Source organism: Oncorhynchus gorbuscha, linkage group LG07 (assembly GCF_021184085.1).
Source record: "Oncorhynchus gorbuscha isolate QuinsamMale2020 ecotype Even-year linkage group LG07, OgorEven_v1.0, whole genome shotgun sequence".
In the NCBI taxonomy this organism is placed as follows: Eukaryota; Metazoa; Chordata; class Actinopteri; order Salmoniformes; family Salmonidae; genus Oncorhynchus; species Oncorhynchus gorbuscha.
Genome location: NC_060179.1, coordinates 43,386,739 through 43,414,224, shown reverse-complemented (window position 1 = coordinate 43,414,224; position 27,486 = coordinate 43,386,739). Strand labels below are relative to the sequence as shown.

Here is a 27,486-nt window from a genome sequence, read left to right as displayed (position 1 = left end):
AGATACTGTGAGGGTTAAAGGTAGTGTCTCAAATCTGATACTGGGAAGATGACTACCATCTAAGGCGAACATGGGCGTAGGCTTGTCTAACTGTTTGAAAGGAATGTCATGTTTCGAGCCCATGCTTCGTCCATGAAACAACCCTCAGCCCCAGAGTCTATCAAGGCACTGCATGTAGCACCCGAACCGGTCCAGCGTAGATGGACCGACATAGTAGTACAGGATCTAGATGGAGAGACCTGAGTAGTAGCGCTCACCAGTAGCCCTCCGCTTACTGATGAGCTCTGGCCTTTTACTGGACATGAATTGACAAAATGTCCATCAAATCCGCAATAGAGGCACAGGCGGTTGGTGATCCTCCGTTCCCTCTCCTTAGTCGAGATGCGAATACCTCCCAGCTGCATGGGCTCAGTCTCTGAGCCAGAGGAGGGAGATGGTTGCGATGCGGAGCAGGGAAACACCGTTGACGCGAGCTCTCTTCCACGAGCTTGGTGACGAAGATCTACCCGTCGTTCTATGCGGATGGCGAGGGCAATCAAAGAGTCCACACTGGAAGGAACCTCCCGAGAGAGAATCTCATCTTTGACCACTGCGTGGAGTCCCTCCAGAAAACGAGCGAGCAGCGCCGGCTCGTTCCAGTCACTAGAGGCAGCAAGAGTGCGAAACTCTATAGAGTAATCCGTTATGGATCGATCACCTTGGCATAGGGAAGCCAGGGCCCTAGAAGCCTCCCTACCAAAAACTGAACGGTCAAAAACCCGAATCATCTCCTCTTTAAAGTTCTGGTAATTGTTTGAACAATCAGCCCTTGCCTCCCAGATAGCTGTGCCCCACTCTCGAGCCCGGCCAGTAAGGAGTGAAATGACGTAAGCAACCCGAGCTCTCTCTCTAGAGTATGTGTTGGGTTGGAGAGAGAACACAATATCACACTGGGTGAGAAAGGAGCGGCACTCCGTGGGCTGCCCGGAGTAGCAAGGTGGGTTATTAACCCTAGGTTCCGGAGGCTAGGCAGGCCAGGAAATAACAGGTGGCACGAGACGAAGACTCTGGAACTGTCCAGAGTGGTCGGAAACCTGAGCGGTTAGGTTCTCCACGGCATGGCGAGCAGCAGACAATTCCTGCTCGTGTCTGCCGAGCATGGCTCCTTGGATCTCGACGGCAGTGTTACGAGCGTCTGTAGTCGCTGGGTCCATTCTTTGGTCGGATCCTTCTGTTATGCAGGTGAATGAGGACCCAAAAGCGACTTGGCGAAAACAGAGTCTTTAATCCAGTAAAGTAAATCTACAATCATAAAGCATAATTCCACTCGTAATGACGAGAACAGACTGGAGACTCGATCATGAACTGCAGGTTGCCTCGGGAAGGCACTTGAACGTAGCAGACTCAGACACCTGCTCACCACGCAGCATCTGAGGGAAACACGACACGACAGGGCGATACACAGACACAGCACGGTGAACAATAGACAAGGATCCGACAGGGCAGAAACGGACAACAAGGGGAGAAATAGGGACTCTAATCAGGGAAAAAGATAGGGAACAGGTGTGGGAAGACTAAATGATTGATTAGGGGAATAGGAACAGCTGGGAGCAGGAACGGAACGATAGAGAGAAGAGAGAGAGGAAGGGAGAGAGAAAAAGGGGAACGAACCTAAAAAGACCAGCAGGGGGAAAACGAACAGAGGGAAAAGCAAAATGACAAGACAATATAAGACAAAACATGACATTAACAAGTCCAATAGCTCAAATGAAAGATAAACACCTTGTTCATCTACCCAGCGAGTCAGATTTCTAAAATGTTTTACGGCGAAAACATAGCACATATTTATGTCAAACCACCACCAAAGACACAGCCAATATATAGCCATTTTGTCGAACAAAAGATGCAGGATTAAAAGAAAAATAATTCACTAACCTTTTGAAAATCTTCATCAGATGACAGTAATAGGACATGTTACACAGTACATTTATGTTTTTTTCAATAATATGCAATTTATATCCATAAATCCCTGTTTACATTGACGCCATGTTCAGAAAATGCTAAAAAATGTCCGGAGAAATGATAAATAACTCCATCAGATAACGCCAGATAACTGCAATACACATCATAAACTTTGACTAAATATACATGTTCTACATATAGTTAGAAAGATACACTGCTTCTTAATGCAATCGCTTTGTCACATTTCTTTTTAACGTTACAGAAATCGTTCATTTTTCAATAATCTGAGACGGCGCTCAGACATAAGCAATATTTCTCCGCTATGTTGGAGTCAACCGAAACACAAAATTACAACATAAATATTCCCTTACCTTTGATGGTCTTCAATCATAATGTAGTGGAAGAAGTCATACTTACCCAAAACATAATTTGGTTTCAATTCGTGTGTCTTTGTATTAGCATATGCTGCAAGTTCCAGCTGAAATACTACCAAAAATTACTTCTGGTCACGAACAGTTGCGCATCAAAACTTCAAAATTACATATTATATGTCGACTAAACTGGTCAAACTAAGTGCAGAATCAAGCTTTAGGATGTTCTAAACGTACAAAACTATTATCTAATCTCTCGGACGAACGTGCTTCTTCGCAGGCGATCTGGAACAAAGGAACGTGTCTCCAAAAAGCGCGCTCTCGTAACCTTGAATTTTCTTGCGACACTCAGTCTTTTGCCTACCAAAGGCTCAAAACACGCGGTATTTGCACAATTAAACGCTGTACTGAATGATGAATAATACAATTTCTTATATAAAGCAAACCAGACAGCACCATTTTCTTGTTTTTTTTTTACATTTGTGGATAGCCAGCGGAACACTCCAACAGTCAGACATCTTTACAAACGAAACATGTGTGTTTAGTGAGTCCGCCAGATCAGAGACAGTGGGGATGACCAAGGATGTTCCTCTTGATAAGTGTGAATTGGACCATTTTCTTGTCCTGCTAAGCATTCAAAATGTAACTTTTGGGTGTCAGGGAAATGTATGGAGTAAAAAGTACATAATTTTCTTTAGGAATGTAATTATGTAAAAGTAGTCACAAATATAAATAGTAAAATAAATTACAGATAACCCAAAAACACTTTTTTTGGTTATCATCAAACTATGAAATAACACATATGGAATAATGTAATAACCAAAAAAGTGTTCAACAAATCAAAATATGTTTTATATTTGAGATTCTTCAAAGTAGCTGTCATGTTTTGTCATATATTGTCATGTCTTGTCCCTTTGCTTTCTCTTCTATTCGTTTCCCCCTGCTGGTCTTATTAGGTTTCTTTCCCTCTCTCTCTATCCCTCTCTCTCTATCGTTTCGTTCCTGCTCCCAGCTGTTCCTCATTCTCCTAACTACCTCGTTTACTCTTTCACACCTGTCCCCTATTTTGCCCTCTGATTAATAAGTCCCTATTTCTCTCTCTGTTTCTGCTTCTGTCCTTGTCGGAGCCTTGTTTGATGTTTTCTGTTGCTGTGTTCTTGTTCCGTCCTGTCATGTTTTGCCTTCGTCAGATGCTGCGTGTGAGCAGGTGTCTCTGTCAGCTACGGCCCGCGCCTACCCGAAGGGACCTGCAGTCTGTGGCCGCTTATCCTGTTATTTCCCGTTTGGACAGTTCCTGTTAAGGATTCAGGATTTGTTATTTTCTGTTTGGACTTGAATAAACTCTGTTTCTGTTAAGTCGCTTTTGGGTCCTCATTCACCTGCATAACAGAAGGATCCGACCAAGAATGGACCCAGCGACTATGGATTCTCTCTACTCTGCTGTCGAGTTCCAGGGAGCGATGCTAGGCAGACACGAACAGGAATTGTCTGCTGCTCGACATGCCGTTGAGACCCTGGCCGCCCAAGTCTCTGGCCTCTCGGAGGAGATTCACAATCTCCGCCTCGATCCACCGGTTACCTCCTGGGCTTCCGGGTCTCCGGAGCCTAGAATTAATAACCCACCGTGTTACTCTGGGGAGCCCACTGAATGTTGCACGTTCCTTAACCAATGTGATATAGTGTTCTCTCTCCAGCCCCACACGTACTCCAGGGGTATTGCTCGTATCGCCTACGTCATATCTCTCCTTACTGGACGGGCTCGGGAGTGGGGCACGGCTATCTGGGAGGCAAGGGCTGAGTGTACTAACCAGTATCAGAACTTTAAGGAGGAGATGATACGGGTTTTTGATCGTTCTGTTTTTGGGAAAGAAGCTTCCTGGTCCCTGTCTTCCCTATGTCAAGGTAATCGATCCATAACGGATTACTCTATAGAGTTTCGCACTCTTGCTGCCTCCAGTAACTGGAACGAGCCGGCGTTGCTCGCTCGTTTTCTGGAGGGACTCCACGCTAAGGTTAAGGATGAGATTCTCTCCCGGGAGGTTCCATCCAGCGTGGATTCTTTGATTGAACTCGCTATTCGCATAGAACGACGGGTAGATCTTCGTCACCGAGCTCATGGAAGAGAGCTCGCGTTAACTGTGTCCCCCCTCTCCCCGACACTACCATCTTTCCCCACTGGCTCAGGTGTTGAGCCCATGCAGCTGGGGGGTATTCGCATCTCGACTAAGGAGAGGGAACGGAGAATCACCAACCGCCTCTGTCTCTATTGCGGTTCCGCTGGTCATTCTGTCATTTCATGTCCAGTTAAAGGCCAGAGCTCATCAGTAAGCGGAGGGCTACTGGTAAGCGCTACTACTCAGTCCTCTCCGTCAAGTTCCTGTACTACCTTGTCGGTCCATCTACGCTGGACCGGTTCGGCAGCTTCCTGCAGTGCATTAATAGACTCTGGGGCGGAGGGCTGTTTTATGGACGAAGCATGGGCTCGGGAACATGACATTCCTCTCAGACAGTTAGGGGAGCCCACGGCCATGTTCGCCTTGGATGGTAGTCCTCTCCCCAGTATATTATGTGAAACACTACCTTTAACCCTCACAGTATCTGGTAACCATAGTGAGACCATTTCTTTTTTGATTTTTCGTTCACCTTTTACACCTGTTGTTTTGGGTCATCCCTGGCTAGTGTGTCATAATCCTTCTATTAATTGGTCTAGTAATTCTATCCTATCCTGGAACGTTTCTTGTCATGTGAAATGTTTAATGTCTGCTATCCCTCCTGTTTCTTCTGTCCCCTCTTCACAGGAGGAACCTGGTGATTTGACAGGAGTGCCGGAGGAATATCATGATCTGCGCACGGTCTTCAGTCGGTCCAGAGCCACCTCCCTTCCTCCTCACCGGTCGTATGATTGTTGTACTGATCTCCTCAAGAAGCGTTTAACATCCGCTCCTATCCTTGTTACACCTGACGTCACTAAACAGTTCATTGTCGAGGTAGACGCGTCAGAGGTGGGCGTGGGAGCCATTCTGTCCCAGCGCTCCCATACTGACGATAAGGTCCACCCTTGCGCGTATTTTTCTCATCGCCTGTCGCCGTCGGAACGTAACTATGATGTGGCTAACCGCGAACTGCTCGCCATCCGTTTAGCCCTAGGCGAATGGCGACAGTGGTTGGAGGGGGCGACCGTTCCTTTTGTCGTTTGGACTGACCATAAGAACCTTGAGTACATCCGTTCTGCCAAACGACTTAATGCGCGTCAGGCTCGTTGGGCGCTGTATTTCGCTCATTTCGAGTTCGTGATTTCTTATCGTCCGGGCACTAAGAACACCAAGCCTGAAGCTTTATTTATTTATCCCGTCTCTTCAGTTCTTCTGTAGCCTCTACCGACCCCGAGGGGATTCTCCCTGAAGGGCGTGTTGTCGGGTTGACTGTCTGGGGGATTGAGAGACAGGTAAAGCAAGCACTCACTCACACTCCGTCGCCGCGCGCTTGTCCTAGTAACCTTCTTTTTCGTTCCCGTTTCTACTCGTCTGGCCGTTCTTCAGTGGGCTCACTCTGCCCAGTTAGCTGGCCACCCCGGCGTTCGGGTTACGCTTGCTTCTATTCGCCAGCGTTTTTGGTGGCCTAATCAGGAGCGTGACACGCGCCGTTTCGTGGCTGCTTGTTCAGACTGCGCGCAGACTAAGTCCGGTAACTCTCTTCCTGCTTCTGCTCCTGTCCTTGCTGTGTCTCAGTCTGTCCCCAGCCACCGCATCTCTCCTGGTCCTGTTCCTGCACTTGCTGTGTCTCAGTCTGTCCACAGCCACCGCCTCTCTCCTGTTCCTGGTCTTAGCCTTGCTGTGTCTCAGTCTGTCCCTAGTTGTTACTCTCCTGGCCTGTTTGGTCCTGATTGCTCTAACTCTTACAGTTCTCTACCCGTGTCTCATTTTTATAATAGTAATTGCACTAGATTCCCTCTTCATCGTTTCCCGTTACGGTCCTGAGGAGAGGAGTTGGGTTCTTTCTCGGGACGTGCTGGACCGTTCGTTGATCAATGATTTCCTCCGTTGCCGCCAGGGTACCTCCTCGAGTGCGCCAGGAGGCGCTCGGTGAGTGGGGGGGTACTGTCATGTTTTGTCATATATTGTCATGTCTTGTCCCTGTGCTTTCTCTTCTATTCGTTTCCCCCTGCTGGTCTTATTAGGTTTCTTTCCCTCTCTCTCTATCCCTCTCTCTCTATCCCTCTCTCTCTATCATTTCGTTCCTGCTCCCAGCTGTTCCTCATTCTCCTAACTACCTCGTTTACTCTTTCACACCTGTCCCCTATTTTGCCCTCTGATTAAGTCCCTATTTCTCTCTCTGTTTCTGCTTCTGTCCTTGTCGGAGCCTGGTTTGATGTTTTCTGTTGCTGTGTTCTTGTTCCGTCCTGTCGTGTTTTGCCTTCGTCAGATGCTGCGTGTGAGCAGGTGTCTCTGTCAGCTACGGCCCGCGCCTACCCGAAGGGACCTGCAGTCTGTGGCCGCTTATCCTGTTATTTCCCGTTTGGACAGTTCCTGTTAAGGATTCAGGATTTGTTATTTTCTGTTTGGACTTGAATAAACTCTGTTTCTGTTAAGTCGCTTTTGGGTCCTCATTCACCTGCATAACAGTAGCCACCCTTTGCCTCGATGACAGCTTTGCACATTCTCGGCATTCTCTCAACCTGGAAGCAGTGGTCACGGGGTAATTTATCTGGAGATGGTTGGTCCTGACCTGATGATTTTACTGTAGTCAGTAGGGCAATCATCTGGGCACTAGCTTGTACCTGTGTTGCTGTGTGCCATAGGTCTGTCTAGGTGTCTGGTCTTTTTCCTATTCCTTGAGTATTATTCCATATGTGTTATTTCATAGTTTGATGTCTTCACTATTATTCTACAATGTAGAAAATAGTCAAAATAAAGAAAAACCCTTGAATGAGTAAGTATGTCCAAACTTTTGACTGGTACTCTGCGTGAGAATGCTGTTCATTAACTACAGCTCAGCATTCAATACCATAGTGCCCACAAAGCTCATCATTAAGCTAAGGACCCTGGGACTAAACACCTCCCTATGCAACTGGATCCTGGACTTCCAGACGGGCCGCCCCCAGGGTAGGGGTAGGCAACAACACATCTGACACGCTGATGTTGAACACCGGGGCCCCTCCGGGGTGCGTGCTTAGTCCTCCCCTGTACTCCCTGTTCACCCACAACTGTGTGGCCAAGCAAGACACCAACACCATCATTAAGTTTGCTGATGACAGGGCCTCCCGAGTGGCACAGTGGTCTAAGGCACTGGATCGCAGTTGCTAGCTGTGCCACTAGAGATACTGGTTAGAGTCCAGGCTTTATCGCAGCCGGCCGTGACCCATGGGGTGGCGCACAATTGGCCCAGCGTCGTCCGGGTTAGGGAAGGGTTTGGCCGGCAGGGATGTCCTTGTCCCATTGCTCTCTAGCGACTCCTGTGGCAGGCTGGGCGCATGCAGGCTGGCACAGTTGCCAGGTGTACAGTGTTTCCTCTGACACATTGGTGTGGATGGCTTCCGGGTTAAATGGGCATTGTGTCAAGAAGCAGTGCTGCTTGGTTGGGTCGTGCTTCGGAGGACGCAAGGCACTCGACCTTCGCCTCTCTCAAGTCCGTACGGGAGTTGCAGCTATGAGACAAGCCTGTAACTACCAATTAGATACCACGAAATTGGGGAGAAAAATGGGTAAAAGTATTTTTTTAAAAGCTTCCTGACATCCAAGACCTATATACTAGGCGGTGTCGGAGGAAGGGCCCAAAATATTGTCAATACTTCAGTCACCCAAGTCATAAACTGTTCTCTCTGCTACCGCACAGCAAGCGGTACCAGAGTGTCAAGTCTAGGACCAAAAGGCTCCTTAACAGCTTCTACCTCCCAAGCCAAATGGCCACAGGAACTACTTGCATTGACGCCCCCCCCCCCCTTTGTTTTTATACTGCTGTTACCCCTACCTACATGTACAAAATGACCTCGACTAACCTGTACCGATGCACATCGACTCGGTACCCCCTATATATATTGCTATTTTGTGTTACGTAAATATATTTTTTTATTTAGTAAATATTTTATTAAGACTATTTTATTAAAACTGCCTTGTTGGTTAAGGGCTTGTAAGTAAGCATTTCACGGTAAGGTTTGTATACGGCGCATGTGACAAAATTGTATTTGATGCCGACATCACATTTTATTTGTCACATGCGCCGAATACAACAGGTGTAGGTAGACCTTACCGTGAAATGCTTACAAGCCCTTAATTACAACAACGCAGTTCAATAAATAAAGTGAATAATTATGAAATAAAATAAAGTAAACCTTTTTTTTTTAAGTAACACAATACCACATGCCCCTTCCCCCTTCCCCTAGCAGCAGTTCTACACCTGCCTCTTGTCTTTCATCCCTAGATAGAAAGAGTGCGGCTGGCTGCTGGCAGGAGACGGTAACCATAGAAACCTCCCGCCGCTGCTTTGCTCGCTTACCTGCTCTTGTATGAGCTGAAACAGGGAGCTTCTATCCATATACTGGCCAGGGAGTTGAGAGGAGCCGCCGAGGACAAGGGCATAGATGGGGAGGAGCAAGCGGGCTGCTGGTGGTGGTTGGGGAGAAGGGGACGGGGAGTGGGGTTGGTTGGAGGTAGGAGCGGGTGACTAAATCGTAGCGTCAGCCCCCTCCACTACACGACACGGCTACGTCCCCTGCTCAAAGGATGGAGAAACCCGGATAACCTGATTCCTGGTGGCCCCTTGCTCTCCCGTTAGCGCCGTGTCTAACTAGCGTGGTAATCAGCAGCGTCTGTAGTGGTGGCAGGGTATTCTATGGTGCCAGTGCTGTGTGGAAAGGAGGCAGCCCAGCAAAACAAGCAAACAGCAGATTCAGCAGCTCTCATTCACGCACTCTCCTCCTCGCTAACCTCTGCCCTGCAGCACTGACTGCTCCCTCTCTCCTCACTGACACTGCACTGCCTGCATACCAATGATGCAGGGGAGGGAGGTGGCTCCTCTCGGCCAATGGGAACCGGAACAGGAGGGGCCACTGGCTGCAGCTCATTTCCACATTGCAAGGAGAGCGTCTTGAAGAGGAAGAGAGGATGAGCTCCACTGCGGCTGTGTGCCTACTACAGGCTCAGATAGGGATGCACGTAGGCACATCTGAAACACATACACATGGACAGAGAGAGAGACAGAGAGAGAGAGAGAGAGAGAGGGAGAGAGAGAGAGAGAGAGAGAGAGAGAGAGAGAGAGAGAGAGAGAGAGAGAGAGAGAGAGAGAGAGAGAAAAAACACCTAAGCTCCTTGTGAACAGACTGAATATATGCACACATGTACAGTACATGCAGGTCTATCACACATTGTAACAGAAACGTGAATATACATCACACATCGCACACATGGAACCACACAAATATTACACTAAAGCACACTTACAGAACCATGACGAAATACCAATTCTACCTCCATGGTATCGCATAAATTAATACAACTGCAATAACATTTGGGCAAAAATCCCTGGTGTACAAATTATCATTATAAGTAAAACCAGTACAAAGCCTTTATGTTAATCCCATGCATAATTAATGTAAATTTGCGAAGAGACTGGTGTATGGGGACCTGAACATAAAAGGTCAGAACATCAGATTGATGAATGGCGACTCCTAACCCCTTGTGTGGGCAGCCCTGGTAGGAGCAGTGCCATTACCAGACCTATTTCCTTAGAAGAGAACACATTATCATTCCATATGCATGTACACATCATAACCACTTATCTTAAGGACAATGTGGATAGCTGGGGATACAGTAAATCCTGCTTCATAGTGAGCTGGTGTATTCGCTCCAATTGAAAGCTGTAGTAAGGTTGCTGTAGCTCAGCTATGACCTGACAGTGTATGAGGCCATCAGTGTGTGACAACAGGTCAGGATCCCCTCTCCGTCTACAGTCCGCTGTCCCCTCTCAGATCCAGTGCCAACTTCCAGGTCCAGATGACCTGGTCTCCACAATCACCCGACCCTCAACCCAGTTGAGATGGTTTGGGATGGGTTGGACCGCAAAGTGAAGGAAAAGCAGCAAATAAGTGCTCAGCATATGTGGGAACTCCTTCAAGACTGTTAGAAAAGCATTCCAGGTGAATCTGGTTGAGAGAATGCCAAGAGTTTGTAAAGTTGTCATGAAGGCAAAAGGGTGGCTACTTTGAAGAATCTCAAATAGAAAATATATTTTGATTTGTTTAACACTTTTTTGGTTACAACATGATTCCATATGTGTTATTTCATAGTGTTGATGTCTTCACTATTATTCTACAATGTAGAAAATATTAATTTAAAAAAACCTTGAACGAATAGGTGTGTCCGAACTTTTGACTGGTACTGTACAGTAGATAATGCTTGACCCTCTCGCCTTCAGATGTCCGGCAATGGTAAGTGGGCAGTGTGGAGAATCACCCATATGATGAAAATGACAGCCAAATGAATCGGGTCACTATGTGACATAGTTTTAGTCCAAAGTGCTCTATTTTATGCAATGTCCAGGGATGAATATGGAGGGAGAGAGAGATATTAGGAGAGAGATAGGATGCAGTAGAGAGTGAAACCAAGGGAAAGAGAGAAGGACCAAGGGAGAGAGCGAGATGAGAATGGGGAGGAAGATTAGAAAGCAAGGGAAAGAAAGTGAGAGAGAGGGAGGAAGAGCACAAACAGATGAGAGATTGAGCTCACATTCTTGCAGCACAAAATGCATTGAAGTTATTCTTTACAGGATGAAGAATTGCCTATGGTTGGGAGGTTTTGCCACCACCCAGATTTAAACATGGAATATGTGTTGCTCTGTAACATCTCTGTAATGTTCAAGTCCCAAATGACGTGCTGAACTGTTAAGAATATCATGTCACGTTTCAACATTTTGGCTTTAGGCCAAAGAGGTTTGTTTATTGAGTTGAATCAAGCCTCACTCCTTTTAAGCAGTTTCCAATGATAGGGGTGGCACTGGAATAGCTGAGGAAGTGGAATAATTAACTCAGAGAGAGGAGTGGAGAGCCCTCTAGAGTCTGGACGTGCAATTGCGACTTCCAGTCCAACAACCAACCCAAATGATCTTGGCAACCAGTCATGGAGTCCAACCACAGAACTGCTTTGGAATGTTGAATATTATCCTCAATGGGTGTTATACAGGTTGACCTTGACCAAAACCACTGAATCAGTCTGTGTGTCTGATTTGTACCGACTGCAGAACTGATGCTGCCTTTTCAACTGGCAGAAACCTATTCTCTTTTTGAAATTGTATTTTTATAACACATGCATTTTAGTTTCTGGGTTATACTTTAACAAACCCTCTTAGCGTTGGTGGTAGCGCTATAGTCCAGGTTGTGTCAGAAATATTTTAGATATTTTCACAGATATTTTCGCCAACGTTATTTTAGATATTTTCACAGCGAGAATTATGGGTGCGGTAGCTGGCGTTGTCACAAAAAGGCTGTTTTTTGATGAATAAATCATTTGTAGGCGTGTTGAGGATTGACTTATCACTGGCCAATCGGAACATTGCGAAATATGTGGTTGCTTCAAAATGTAGGCCTATCCCATCTTTGCTAAATATGTTGAACATGTTTCAGTCCACTAGTTGAAAGCTTTAATATGGAAGTATACTGTTAAATAATAATAATAATATAATAATATATGCCATTTAGCAGACGCTTTAATCCAAAGCGACTTACAGTCATGTGTACATACATTCTACGTATGGGTGGTCCCGGGGATCGAACCCACTACCCTGGCGTTACAAGCGCCATGCTCTACCAACTGAGCTACAGGACAGCATTCACACTGATATAGGGGCTAGGACTACTGTAAATTGCATTATGCCTGAGCCATGGACATGCCAAACGTTGTCTAAGTGTGATTTAATTCAGTATTGATAAGGCCAAGAAAGAGCGCATCATTCTGTTAATTTAAATGCATTCCAGGTCACTACCTCATGAAGCTGGTTGAGAGATTGCCAAGAATGTGCAAAGCTGTCATCCAGGCAAAGGGGGGCTACTTTGAAGAAACGAATATAAAATATATTTAGATTTGTTTCACACTTTGTTGGTTACTACATGATTCCATATGTGTTATTTCATAGTTGTGATGTCTTCACTATTATTGTACAATGTAGAAAATTTAAAAAATAAAGAAAAACCCTTGAATGAGTAGGTGTGTCCAAACTTTTGACTGGTACTGTATATCACCAGAGAAACTATCTGAGCGATCAAAACTGCGCCCCTCTATATGTAGCCTATATATTTGATGCCATCTGGCCAGAAATAATATGACTTGCCATTTATTTTGGTCCACACAGCATCAGATTCATGGTCTACACATACTGAGACATAGGGGGCGCTGTTTCGCTCGCTCGGATGCTTTAACTGAGATTGGTGCGTCTTTCCGCCAATTTAAAGGCGCTGCAAGGTCAATTTGCATTCTGCAATGGCCGTGCAGCATTTACGGTGATCCATATGGGGCCTCCGACCACATGTTCGTAAAAAATTCGCTCTTATGCTTGATCCAAACCAAAAATGTGGTCGGCGCATTGTATGGATGGTGTGACGCAATTGCGGGGTCTTCAGAGGCAAGCAAAGGCCAAATTGAGCTCGGTACCACATCGTTGTGTCCCTCTAAAATGTTTTAACAATACAGAGGGCTCCATGTAGCTCTGCATCGACATGATTGGTTGACTGTAGGTGAGGGTGGGAGGTTCTGTATTAAACAAACTCACTGAATGCCCTGGCTTCTGCAGAGGCCGTATCAATATAAATGCTGCACGGCAATGTAGACTTCAGAATTACCATGCAGCGCCTTTTACTGTTGCAGCTTATCTAGGTCAAATCAATGATCAATAATTTATTTGGATGGGCAAGGAGGGCGCATTTCAAACTCAAATTAGACAGCCCTCGGCCTTATGCATTTGGAGGAATCCCCACGGCCATATTTGTCTTCGGTCCAAATTAGCCAAGCAAGGGGAGTTTGCAACGTTGCCTGAAACGATGATTGTTCATCCGCTAAGAAAAGTCTGTCAAAACTAAAAACCTCCATCAATATGGAGTCAACATACAAGTGTAAGTAAAAATTAATGTAAAAAAAAGTTACTGTCCACCAATCATATCAATGCAGAAGGAATAAGGAGCTATACTGAGCCCTCCGCATTGTTAAAAAAATGGTGGGGGCGCAAGGCGTTGCAGCATGAAGCTTGATATCGCCTCCAGATCAAGCATAAATCGTCTTCAAGAGTAGCCTACAGAGGGCTTGGTTTTTAATCATATGAAATGTTAGACAAGCAATTGTTACAGGAAAATAACTTTGAATTACGTTTCATGATGGGCATATAGACACAGCTTTTGGAGGGGTTTTATGCAAAACAAATGGGAGCTGGATAAAACAATGTAGACTCTACAATGCATAGATAAAAAGAGGATGTCAGCTCACTGTTTTGCTGCTCCCAAACTTGATATTTTAATAAAGATTTGGTGGTTAAGATCTATTTCAAACCCTGTATCTTAAGTACTTGGCAATGCATTCCTCTCACTGAGAGGAGGGGAGACTATTGATGGTTTAATATCAAATGAAACGAAATGGGAAAAAAACAAGTATTTTATGTTTCTAAATATTATGTTTACTGGCACCAAAAGCAAATTTCTTGTTCAGTGTGCATATGGGCACTGTGCATCGCAGTTGGATAGGCTGAGCTTCTGCTGTCAAAATCCATGTCATAACATAACCAACCTCATTCCAACCGTTACTGCTAAGATCAGCTTTTGGTTGGTCTTAAATATCCCCACCAGTGCTGTCTGAAATTGGCACATTGGCGCACGTTTTTAAGGTCACACCTCAGATATTGCCACCCCTCCCACCTCGGCGCAAGCCAGCTCATATAAAACAGGTAGCCTACATTACAAATCCTGGTGCATGTGTTGGAAAACAGCAGAGTGCTGGCTTTAAAAGGTTGAAATTGCGTTTTAAAAAATTGGGCTAGTTTTACCGCCAGCTGAAAATAGAGCCACCTATCTAAAACCAGACACTGGTTTATCTCACATCTTCCTTCTGGCACAAGATTGAAAACTGGACTGCCCAGATGAAAATAATATAGGTGGCAAGGGAACCCTAGGCTGTACTGTAAGCAATATGTAGGCTAAGGGTAAATTACTGTTCTTGTGCCCTTATTAGGGGGCTGCTGCCATCTGTTCATGAAAAGGGTTCAAGTCAAGGACCAACTGTAGAGAAAAGTCCGAAAACCAAACAGTATTTGTTTTCCTTCAAATACCTGAGGTGCATGGGTGGAGTTGGGCTTTTCCCATTGGTTCCGTTACATCAGGAAGCTACAGTATATGAATCAAGTGCACCTCAAGTATTTGAAAGAAAACAAATCAATGACAATTTCAAACCTGTCGTGAGCCTGTCAGTCACCAAACAAGCTTCATGTATGAACCTTAACCAATGCTCACACATCATGACATTGTTAGGCACTGTAAATAACTACAGGTTTATAAAATAATTATAATGTTTTTATAATCCCTCAAGCTCTAGTGAAATATGACCAAAATATCTAACCTTGATACCGAATCAGAGCAGAAAAGAGGTAGGCTTCATCTACATTTACATTTACATTTAAGTCATTTAGCAGACGCTCTTATCCAGAGCGACTTACAAATTGGTGCATTCACCTTATGACATCCAGTGGAACAGCCACTTTACAATAGTGCATCTAAATCTTTTAAGGGGGGGGTGAGAAGGATTACTTTATCCTATCCTAGGTATTCCTTAAAGAGGTGGGGTTTCAGGTGTCTCCGGAAGGTGGTGATTGACTCCGCTGTCCTGGCGTCGTGAGGGAGTTTGTTCCACCATTGGGGAGCCAGAGCAGCGAACAGTTTTGACTGGGCTGAGCGGGAACTGTACTTCCTCAGTGGTAGGGAGGCGAGCAGGCCAGAGGTGGATGAACGCAGTGCCCTTATTTGGGTGTAGGGCCTGATCAGAGCCTGGAGGTACTGAGGTGCCATTCCCCTCACAGCTCCGTAGGCAAGTACCATGGTCTTGTAGCGGATGCGAGCTTCAACTGGAAGCCAGTGGAGAGAGCGGAGGAGCGGGGTGACGTGAGAGAACTTGGGAAGGTTGAACACTAGACGGGCTGCGGCGTTCTGGATGAGTTGTAGGGGTTTAATGGCACAGGCAGGGAGCCCAGCCAACAGCGAGTTGCAGTAATCCAGACGGGAGATGACAAGTGCCTGGATTAGGACCTGCGCCGCTTCCTGTGTGAGGCAGGGTCGTACTCTGCGGATGTTGTAGAGCATGAACCTACAGGAACGGGCCACCGCCTTGATGTTAGTTGAGAACGACAGGGTGTTGTCCAGGATCACGCCAAGGTTCTTAGCGCTCTGGGAGGAGGACACAATGGAGTTGTCAACCGTGATGGTGAGATCATGGAACGGGCAGTCCTTCCCCGGGAGGAAGAGCAGCTCCGTCTTGCCGAAGTTCAGCTTGAGGTGGTGATCCGTCATCCACACTGATATGTCTGCCAGACATGCAGAGATGCGATTCGCCACCTGGTCATCAGAAGGGGAAAGGAGAAGATTAATTGTGTGTCGTCTGCATAGCAATGATAGGAGAGACCATGTGAGGTTATGACAGAGCCAAGTGACTTGGTGTATAGCGAGAATAGGAGAGGGCCTAGAACAGAGCCCTGGGGGACACCAGTGGTGAGAGCACGTGGTGAGGAGACAGATTCTCGCCACGCCACCTGGTAGGAGCGACCTGTCAGGTAGGACGCAATCCAAGCGTGGGCCGCGCCGGAGATGCCCAACTCGGAGAGGGTGGAGAGGAGGATCTGATGGTTCACAGTATCGAAGGCAGCCGATAGGTCTAGAAGGATGAGAGCAGAGGAGAGAGAGTTAGCTTTAGCGGTGCGGAGCGCCTCCGTGATACAGAGAAGAGCAGTCTCAGTTGAATGACTAGTCTTGAAACCTGACTGATTTGGATCAAGAAGGTCATTCTGAGAGAGATAGCGGGAGAGCTGACCAAGGACGGCACGTTCAAGAGTTTTGGAGAGAAAAGAAAGAAGGGATACTGGTCTGTAGTTGTTGACATCGGAGGGATCGAGTGTAGGTTTTTTCAGAAGGGGTGAAACTCTCGCTCTCTTGAAGACGGAAGGGACGTAGCCAGCGGTCAGGGATAAGTTGATGAGCGAGGTGAGGTAAGAGAAGGTCTCCGGAAGAGAGGAGGGGATAGGGTCGAGCGGGCAGGTTGTTGGGCGGCCGGCTGTCACAAGACGCGAGATTTCATCTGGAGAGAGAGGGGAGAAAGAGGTCAGAGCACAGGGTAGGGCAGTGTGAGCAGAACCAGCGGTGTCGTTTGACTTAGCAAACGAGGATCGGATGTCGTCGACCTTCTTTTCAAAATGGTTGACGAAGTCATCTGCAGAGAGGGAGGAGGGGGGAGGGGGAGGAGGATTCAGGAGGGAGGAGAAGGTGGCAAAGAGCTTCCTAGGGTTAGAGGCAGATGCTTGGAATTTAGAGTGGTAGAAAGTGGCTTTAGCAGCAGAGACAGAGGAGGAAAATGTAGAGAGGAGGGAGTGAAAGGATGCCAGGTCCGCAGGGAGGCGAGTTTTCCTCCATTTCCGCTCGGCTGCCCGGAGCCCTGTTCTGTGAGCTCGCAATGAGTCGTCAAGCCACGGAGCGGGAGGGGAGGACCGAGCCGGCCTGGAAGATAGGGGACATAGAGAGTCAAAGGATGCAGAAAGGAAGGAGAGGAGGGTTGAGGAGGCAGAATCAGGAGATAGGTTGGAGAAGGTTTGAGCAGAGGGAAGAGATGATAGGATGGAAGACGAGAGAGTAGCGGGGGAGAGAGAGCGAAGGTTGGGACGACGCGATACCATCCGAGTAGGGGCAGTGTGGGAAGTGTTGGATGAGAGCGAGAGGGAAAAGGATACAAGGTAGTGGTCGGAGACTTGGAGGGGAGTTGCAATGAGGTTAGTGTAAAAACAGCATCTAGTAAAGATGAGGTCGAGCGTATTGCCTGCCTTGTGAGTAGGGGGGGAAGGTGAGAGGGTGAGGTCAAAAGAGGAGAGGAGTGGAAAGAAGGAGGCAGAGAGGAATGAGTCAAAGGTAGACGTGGGGAGGTTAAAGTCGCCCAGAACTGCGAGAGTTGAGCCGTCCTCAGGAAAGGAGCTTATCAAGGCATCAAGCTCATTGATGAACTCTCCGAGGGGACCTGGAGGGCGATAAATGATAAGGATGTTAAGCTTGAAAGGGCTGGTAACTGTGACAGCATGAAATTCAAAGGAGGCGATAGACAGATGGGTAAGGGGAGAAAGAGAGAATGACCACTTGGGAGAGATAAGGATCCCGATGCCACCACCCCGCTGACCAGAAGCTCTCGGGGTGTGCGAGAACACGTGGGCGGACGAAGAGAGAGCAGTAGGAGTAGCAGTGTTATCTGTGGTGATCCATGTTTCTATCAGTGCCAAGAAGTCGAGGGACTGGAGGGAGGCATAGGCTGAGATGAACTCTGCCTTGTTGGCTGCAGATCGGCAGTTCCAGAGGCTACCGGAGACCTGGAACTCCACGTGGGTCGTGCGCGCTGGGACCACCAGATTAGGGTGGCAGCGGCCACGCGGTGTGGAGCGTTTGTATGGTCTGTGCAGAGAGGAGAGAACAGGGATAGACAGACACATAGTTGACAGGCTACAGAAGAGGCTACGCTAATGCAAGGAGATTGGAATGACAAGTGGACTACACGTCTCGAATGTTCAGAAAGTTAAGCTTACGTAGCAAGAATCTTATTGACTAAAATGATTCAAATGATACAGTACTGCTGAAGTAGGCTAGCTGGCAGTGGCTGCATTGTTGACTTTGTAGGCTAGCTGGCAGTGGCTGCGTTGTTGACACTACACTAATCAAGTCGTTCCGTTGAGTGTAATAGTTTCTACAGTGCTGCTATTCGGGGGCTAGCTGATCTACATGATCATCTTTAAAAAAGTATTGGACAGCTGCTGCTGGTCTAAAAAAACAATAGACCATTCTGCCACACAACTATACTGCATTCATTTACTGAGAGCTGGAGAACATGTAGCCTAATTTTTTTAATGCCCATGATTTATCGCTAAGATGTATGCTAAGATGTAAGCTGCCATAGACAGAAAAAAGAAGCCTGCCGAGCGATGAAAGGATTAAAGGCCTTTCGTCAAATCGTGATACAATCAGAGGACCATGATAGAATGGCTACAGCATGCGATCAAATTGAAAGCAGTCCTAATACAGTCAATTTAAGCATTAAACTGAAATTAAACAAACATACTTCTGGTGACTGATATTGTTATGCAGGTGAATGAGGACCCAAAAGCGACTTGGCGAAAACAGAGTCTTTATTCCAGTAAAGGAAATATGCAATACTCCTAGACAAATCGGAGCGGTAAACAAAGCATAAAAAACAATTCCACTCGTAATGACGAGGACAGACTGGAGACTCGACCATAAACTGTAGGTTGCCTCGGGAAGGCACTGACCGTAGCAGACTCAGACACCTGCTCACCACGCAGCATCTGAGGGAAACACGACACGACAGGGCGAGACAAAGACACAGCACGGTGAACAATATACAAGGATCCGACAGGACAGAAACGGAAAACAAGGGGAGAAATAGGGACTCTAATCAGGGGAAAAGATAGGGAACAGGTGTGGAAAGACTAAATGATTGATTAGGGGAAAAGGAACAGCTGGGAGCAGGAACGGAACGATAGAGAGAAGAGAGAGAGGGAGGGAGAGAGAAAAAAGGGAACGAACCTAAAAAGACCAGCAGGGGGAAAACGAACAGAAGGGAAAGCAAAATGACAAGACAATATAAGACAAAACATGACAGATATCAACTCAAATGCAATAAAGAGTAAGTTAATGGTTATACCCTTAATATGTATCAAAGGCATAGTCTATAATAGCCTTGATCAGACAAAGTCTGTTGGCTTGACTGAAAGCACACAGGTGCATCTCAGATTATGTCCAATGAGGGGGCTGTCAGGAGAGGAGGGGGTCACAGCTGTCACAGTGGCAATAATAAGCTGATCTAAACACTGAGCTCAGGGGGAGACGGCGAAGTTATGGAGAAGGAGGGTGGGCGTGGGCCACAAACCACTGTGCTTCTGTTGGCTCAGTCGGACACTCTCCTCATTGTGTGGCATTGCGTGTGTGTTTGAGTGTTGTGCTGCAGTCAGCAGAGCACTTGTTCTCCGTCACCTGCTCATACAGACACACAACCATGTGTTGTCTCAACTGTCAAAGGGAACACACACTAACGGCATGTGTGTGAGTGAACACACTACAACTGTTTAAGGACAAAACATTACCACCAAATAGTTTCACAGTGCATGGGGGCGGGTCACAACAGCATTGGTTGCTGTCTCTGCCTGGATCAACAAGATGGTCACCTCTTCTAATACATACGGTTTGAAATACACCATAACATCAACTCTCAACCATCATACAGCCCCTGAACCCAAACCAGACCCTCATACATCCCTTGCACCTTCAGCAACATTCAGTAAATGGTTAATTGAATCTACACTTTCATCTGTACTCATTTAATCTGCAGGACTCCTACACAATATCTGCAGTTAAGAGGGTTTCAGATGGCAAGCTTTTCATAGAGAGAAAGAAGTACTCTACATAGATCCTTTGCTGTATTTGCTTTGGACTCCAAGACAATGGTCCCATAGCAACAATCCAGAATAAACGCACAAGCTTTGAGCAACATAGAGAACAACTTTTCCCATAATGCTGCATGCCAGGACCAGAGAGGTTTTAAAAAGCTAAAATTACTAGTTGGCAAAGGGATGAATTTAGACTTAACTAAGACAAAGTATTTCGGACATGTGTGGTTCTCCACTACAAATATATTGAAGTAGGCCTTTATGTGCAAATTTAGACCTCACTTACCTACTTCTTAAAGTAGTGTGAACTTTATTTTAAGAACATGCAGGCACTGCATTATGTCGCTATTACACTGAACAAAAACACAACATGTAACATGTTGGTCCCCTGTTTCATGAGCTGAAGAAAATATCCCAGAAATGTACAAAAAGCTTATTTGCCTAAAATTGTTTGCACAAATGTGTTACATAGTGAGCATTTCTCCTTTGCCAAGATAATCCATCCACCTGACAAAACTGCACATTTAAGAGTGGCCTTTTATTGTCCCCAGCACAAGATGCACCTGTGTAAAGATCATGCTGTTTAATCAGTTTCTTGAAATGCTATTCCTGTCACACAACACAATGCCATAGATGTCTCAAGTTTTGAGGGCGCGTGCAATTGGCATGCTGACTGCAGGAATGTCCACCAGAGCTGTGGCCAGATACTTGAATGTTAATTTCTCTAACATAAGCTGGCTTCAATGTTGTTTTAGAGAATTTGCCTCATGTTTCAGCATGATAATGAACAGCCCCATGTCACAAGGATCTCTACACAATTCCTGGAAGCTGAAAAATTCCCAGTTTTTTCATGGCCTGCATACTCACCAGACATGTCACACATTGAGCATGTGTGGGATGCTCTAGACTGCAGTGTATGACAGCCAATATCCAGCAACTTTGCACATCCATTGAAGAGGAGTGGGACAATATTCCACAGGCCACAAATCTATGCGAAGAAGCTGTGTCATGCTGCATGAGGTAAATGGTGGTCACACCAGATACTGACTGGTTTTCTGATCCACACCTACCTTTTTTGAGGTATATGTGACCAACTGATGCATATCTGTTTTCCCAGTCATGTTAAATCAATAGATTAGAGCCTAATAAATGTATTTAAATTGACTGATTTCTTTATATGAACTGTAACTCAGTAAAATATTTGAAATTGTTGCATGTTGCATTTATATTTCTGTTCAATGTATATACAGTATATGGGCATGTCAGGAAGTTATCATATATGAAATGCTGAATAACGAGTCAATTGTGTTTTGTCAGTAGGCTGCACTGTCTGCAAAAGTGGTTGATGTCTGGAAGTAAAGCATACACCTGCAATAATAAGCATTGATAATAATAATTAATAATAGCTAATAATGTACTTATTATTAATAATTCGATAATTCTAACAATCATCACCTATATTAATTAATATTTGTAAATGAACTATTTTACAATCACAACTGACACAGAAACGGGAGCAAAGACCGAAGTATGGCACTATTATGCAATGATTGCGAGGTGTTACAAATGGACTTCCTGTTGTTAAGCTACACAGATTCATGTAAAGACATAGTTACAGTTGCCATGGGGCAATTAATTGATTCTAAAATCCTACGGTTGGCGCATTGACTGCTGATTCAGTACCGCCATTACAGTGTTAAGATAATCAACAGAAAAAATGCGATGGATTCTGTTGACCCAACAACGGGCCGCCCATTGTTAAAGACGTCCCTCTGTCGGTGAAGGGAGGGAGTGGTCTGTTGGTGCGAGAAGTGCGTGTGGGTGCTGTTTTCAGGACTAAACCACATAGGCATAACCACTGACTGAAGAACTACCTTTCTCCCGACACGTTTAAGAGTTCTGTGACCATAATGAAAAGAAATAAACACATATCGATTAAGAAGGCAATGAAAGAGGTCGACCACTTCTGCTCTCAAATTGCTGGCACTCGTCAACAAGACAGTGAACAGGAATGTTCAACAAATTACCGAACGACAGTGCGCGCGCATTCATTCGTTCATTTAGCGCGTCCCCTCATGAGCACTCACTTACTCATACTCTCACATACATAGGCTACTCATCAGGGAGAGGGAGAAGGAAAGAACGAGTGGGTCAGAAGGGGGAGAAGGAGGGAGCGCATATGCAGCAACACTGCATAGCCTTGGCCCCTCTGTGCAGGGTATTCCAAAAACATTTTCAAAACATTTTCAAATGACATAGAACATAGCCTACATTAGCAGCATTTTGGCACAACTAGATATTCTACGACTTGAGTAATTGTTCATACTGGAAACATCACCTGCTAGCCTAAACCTTTTTGACAATGTTATGCGACGTTATGGATTAACTGCAAAGTGTCTATGATGTTCGCTCTGGATAAGAGCGTCTGCTAAATGACTTAAATGTAAATGTAAATGTGAAATTCAGAATAATGAAAATAACAGGTAAAAATTAATTGATTGTAAACAGTCATAAAGCACTTATAGCAGAAAATGAACAAACAAAGTAGTAGGAGATTGACTAAGGGATCCAAGATGGCGTTTAGGCTACAGGGGAACTATATCAGATGAAAATCTAAAATAAAAACAACCAATTGGAATGTTTCCTGTTGTAACAAATGTAGCCTATATCACTGCGCATTATACGTGTATAGCCATGGGAAATATGTGATGATCCACACGTAAATGAGTTATGTCGTTCAATCGGCTCTCCTATTGCCTACCAGCCAATGAACAAAAGAATGTCATCAATGCGCCCTATGTTAAATGATGGGTGGTTTAATATAGATAGTTGTCGCACTCACACTTGAGCGAATACCCCATCAAATATCAGACAATCATGATTCTTTTATGAAAATTGACAGATTTCGTGAATTATTATCAGAGAACCAGATCTTTGGAGGTGTTGGCAACTTTCCTGACAAAAGGAGCACAGTCGCGTGGAGCAATAGTGCCCGTTTGTTTATTTCTCATTCCACCTTAAAACATCAAATAAATTAAACGTAACCATTCCGCTAAATCCCAGATAAATCTATATTAACAACAGATGCTTCATCCATACATCAGATAGTCTGTCATTTAATTTATAGGAGGTTTAACACTAAATAATCTCAACCACGTCACTCAAAGTCAATGGCCGGGCTGTGTTAGTTCGAAAATTATTTCGGTGTATTAAAAGCAAAAACTAGCTTTTGCATCGGTCAACCCATGTGCATTCGTTAAAGTATTGATTCGTCTTCATTATGCATTTGTCATTTTTCTATTCGGTTCCGTCTGTTTGGGTCAATTTAATAGGAATTCTGCAAAATTGATCACAACGCGCTGTGCTTCGGGTAGGTTTTCGGGAAATAAAAGTTTGTCGGTCAGCGAATTATGTAAAAACATTTATATGACAGTGAAGCCCCAATTGTCTACTTTCAAACCATGCGGTTTTGTACACGTATGCAATGCCAGACTTTTTAAATTTTGCAAGAGTTCGAGGATGAAGAAACACAAACGGGACTGCGCGAGTTCCATGGAGCCTGCTGGATCAGCTGCTGGCCGTTGGTGTTCTCAATCACGTCCGCGCTTAGGCTTCATAAAGTCAGAGGAGCGCTTGTAGAATAATATACATTAAGAGACAATCAGCTGTGACGCTCCATCGTGTGTGTCAAATATATAGTACTCACAACTTTTTTTATTGTAAGCTTTGCGTTCTCACAAACCAGGACCTTTTCTGGAATATTATACGTTTGGAAATATTAATTTAGAAACGTGTGACGCTCTGTGACAGACGTTTGCCGGGAATACTCGAACTGAACCTGCATATTCAACCAATTTTAAGAGTCAACAATGGCAGAGACGGTGGCAGCTCCAGCCCCAAAAGCTAAAAAGGCGAAGGCACCCAAGAAAGCTGCTTCACACCCGAAATACTCGGATATGATTATGGCGGCCGTCCAGGCAGACAAAAGCCGTGGAGGTGCGTCCAGACAATCTGTCCAGAAGTACATCAAGAGCCACTACAAGGTGGGAGACAATGCCGATTCCCAGATTAAGCTGTCTCTGAAGAGGATGGTGAGTGGCGGGGTCCTGCGCCACACCAAAGGCATCGGCGCATCAGGCTCCTTCAAACTGGCTAAAGCAGAGGACACCAAAAAGGCGCCTAAAGCTAAAGCCGTTGTGAAACCAAAGAAGTCGCCTGTGAAAGTCGCCAAGCCCAAGAAGGTAGCAAAGCCCAAGAAGGTGGCCAAATCACCAGCAAAAGCCAAGAAAGCGAAAGTGTCAGTAAAGAAAGTGAAAAAGTCCCCGAAGAAAGCGGCACCAAAGCCCAAGAAAGTCGTAAAGAAAGCCAAGGTGGCAAAGCCAGCCAGGGCAGCCAAGCCCAAGAAGGCCAAAGCTGCAAAACCCAAACCCAAGGCAGCAGCAAAGAAAGCCACAAAGAAAAAGTAAAATGGACATTACAGAGAGACTTGTAAATACTTTGAGGAAATGTTTCTGTATATGTCATATTATTTTTGTATGGTCTCATGCGAATTGAACCGTTTTTACAGATCGTTTTCCACTCCATTGCACTATATGATGCTGTAAAAAGTGGATCTGGAATTAAAACATTTTTTTTGTAACAGCATTAATTGTTAGGCTACTATTTATTATTCCTCTCTGAACCTTGGAAACCTGAGGCATATGGACCTGTTAGAAAATGTATGTGACACTAATCAGGAATTATTATTGATTAGGCTATTGGAACAAGTGAATAGTTCTTGTTCTCTGTGCACGAGGTCATTCTGAAAATACACTTCAATAGCGAGCATTGTTGAGCTACACAACATATAGAACTGTGTAGGCATGGACATCAGCAAGATTTTCAAGTGATGGTATGGCTCCAAATGTGGACTCTATGCTACTTTTTGTAAACCAACCATGCCATGTTCCATTAATTCAGTCTATTTGTAATGAACTGCAGACGATGTATTGCATCACTTTTGAAACTGTTTATACTGTAATACAATAAACTTTTCTCATCTTCTAAATATGTCAATTTATTAGTCACATTTTACGCATGCATACACATCTGCAAATGCAGTTCTCAACCCTAATTTGAATGAAATGTACAGATAAAGTAATTGAAGGCTATCGAGGAAAGAAAGAACGACTGGTAAATATCAAGAATGGATTATATGCCGTTTATGTGACCTGACTGAAACTATTGTCTAGATTAGCCCTAAAAATACCATAGCCCATATGATTAAATTAGATGGTCCTAGAATATGCCCACTTCAAGGCTTTTTTTCTTATTGAATTGACAACATATAGGGCATCACATTTAAGACATCAACCAACACTCTACTTACACAAACTGATTAGGCTATTAAGGTTTTAGACATACCGATCAATTACCAACAAATATGACAGTATTAAGAATTAAGTATTATGTAGTGTTGTTAATAACTTAGACTTTATAATTCTTTATGTTCTCAATCTTTGAATAATGTACATTTTCTAAATCCTGAAACAAGCCCAAGGACCCTATCTAAAGGCCAGGAACTGAGGAGCTCAGTCATTTTTCTCTATACTGATGACTGGACATAGCTCTGAGCAATAGGTGAAGCAACATTCTTTGTTGAGCATTTGTTTTCAGCTTGTTTTCTGTCCTACTATACAGTGCAGATGAGAATTGGAAAAGGAGAGGAAGCCACCCCTGAAGAAAACAAATGTTCCTTCCTGAAGTTAACTCAAACTCGATACCTCCATCTCCTGGTTGCACTCTGTATTTTCTTTCCCACCATGTTGTTGAAGCGGTTTACAGGGCAGCAGTTAGAAACCTTAAAAGGACAGGAATATACAAATGTCCTTTTCTTCAAAGTAGTCCAATGGGCATTTCCAACTGAGTCTCACCCCACACTAGTTAGTCGAGTCGACAGAGATTATGTTAATGTCAGCTTTAGTGTCATTTTTCAGGAAATGGCGTTTCCATCAGGAATGTGACACTAAAGCCCTGGGGCAAGCAGAATCAACATCCGCTGCATCATCAAGACAGTTGCTTTGTGAGAAGATGTTAACCCATGTTAACATATGGCCATTTTTTTTGTAAATAACATCTGAAAACTACCAGTGACCTGGCCTTGGCCCCAAGTCAGATCAGGTCCACTGAGGTCATGGGCCTAGTTAGACACTGGAGCTGGGCTGTGTAGGTGTAAATAGAAAGTCTGAACCACTTTGGTAAAACACGGGTAAGCCGGTGAAAATTCACAGAAACATTTATTTTCTATTACTTCTTAACTTTGAACATCAATATTTCAGTTATTCCACTTACTGCTTGTAAAAAAGGGAAGCACTCTTGGTTGGTGACAGGTAAGAGTTGACCGAGCCTATGAGTTCCATTTGTCACCTATAGCAACAGCTATTTTGCATTCAGCGGTCCAAACTGTCAAACATGCACTGGAGTCAAGACAGAAGTCCATTTGAACCATAAAATATGTTTTAAAAGTTTTGTGTTCGTCACTTTGTTAAATATTTTTTGGTCACAATATAGTGAAATGCCGGTATAGTATACCTGCAAAGTGCCCTAATTAAATCCAGGTGACGCTGAATGCTCAAGTACAAAAGAGCACAAAAAATGTAATAATAAGTAGAGGGCCTTTCAGAACTTATCAAAAATGAGTTCTGTGATACATTCCGTATCCTTACAAGAAAGCATAACCATTATGTTAGGCCAGATCATCTAACATCTTTATGTCAAACTTGTACAATTGTGTAGCGTTTTGCACACAATCTATTTGATAATTTAGCACACATTGAACACAAAGCACCAGTGTGTGCACACACACCAACACACACAAATATCCCCAATATGACAGTCATGGATACATGTTTGGCAAAAGGATCAACAATCCCAATTTTTCTTTCTTTTTTTGTTGGAAAAAAAATGGCAAATTAAGTCATACAATCAAAATCTTGACACACATTAATTTATGCACGCATGCAAATGAACACGTGCACACACACACACACACACACACACACACACACACACACACACACACACACACACACACACACACACACACACACACACACACACACACACACACACACACACACACACACACACACACACACACACACACACACACACACACACACACTCAATTCATGGCTGATTTAGCAGAAATACAATTTGGGGCCTAAATTCCAATTTGTGTTGAATGCACGTAAAAGATAAGACGAGGCAGACATTTTGCTTTGAATGATCATTTGGAGTGTTCATTTGCAAGGGGCAGGATTTAGATTTAATATCATGAAATAAGAATGACAGCAAAATAATTTGGATGTTTTAACACTACTGATTTAGGATGTCTTTTTCATCAATCTGATACAATATAATCACTTCTCTTCATGCACAACAAGACATTGCTTGGTGCTACCACCACTGGTGCTATCAGAGAACAAACCTCACAAAAAAACAACAACCTGTAAATTAATAAATTGAT

The 27,486-nt window shown here is 44.6% G+C and overlaps 2 protein-coding genes across 2 annotated transcripts in view; one reads left to right on the top strand and one right to left on the bottom strand.

Moving 5' to 3' along the window:
• LOC124039890 (rhomboid-related protein 1-like) overlaps window positions 1–9,258 on the bottom strand; it is a 76,416-nt gene extending 67,158 nt beyond the window's left edge. Inside the window, exon 1 of the mRNA XM_046356410.1 lies at window positions 8,805–9,258. Coding sequence (XP_046212366.1) covers window positions 8,805–8,843 — 39 coding nt within the window. The 5' untranslated portion in view covers window positions 8,844–9,258. The remainder of the gene's footprint in view (window positions 1–8,804) is intronic.
• Window positions 9,259–23,606: 14,348 nt separating this feature from the next.
• Window positions 23,607–25,026, top strand: LOC124039216 (histone H1.0-B-like). The gene has a single exon (XM_046355122.1). It carries the CDS (start codon window positions 23,849–23,851, stop codon window positions 24,443–24,445), a length of 597 nt encoding a protein of 198 aa, XP_046211078.1. The 5' UTR covers window positions 23,607–23,848; the 3' UTR covers window positions 24,446–25,026.
• The last annotated feature ends 2,460 nt before the right edge of the window (window positions 25,027–27,486 follow it).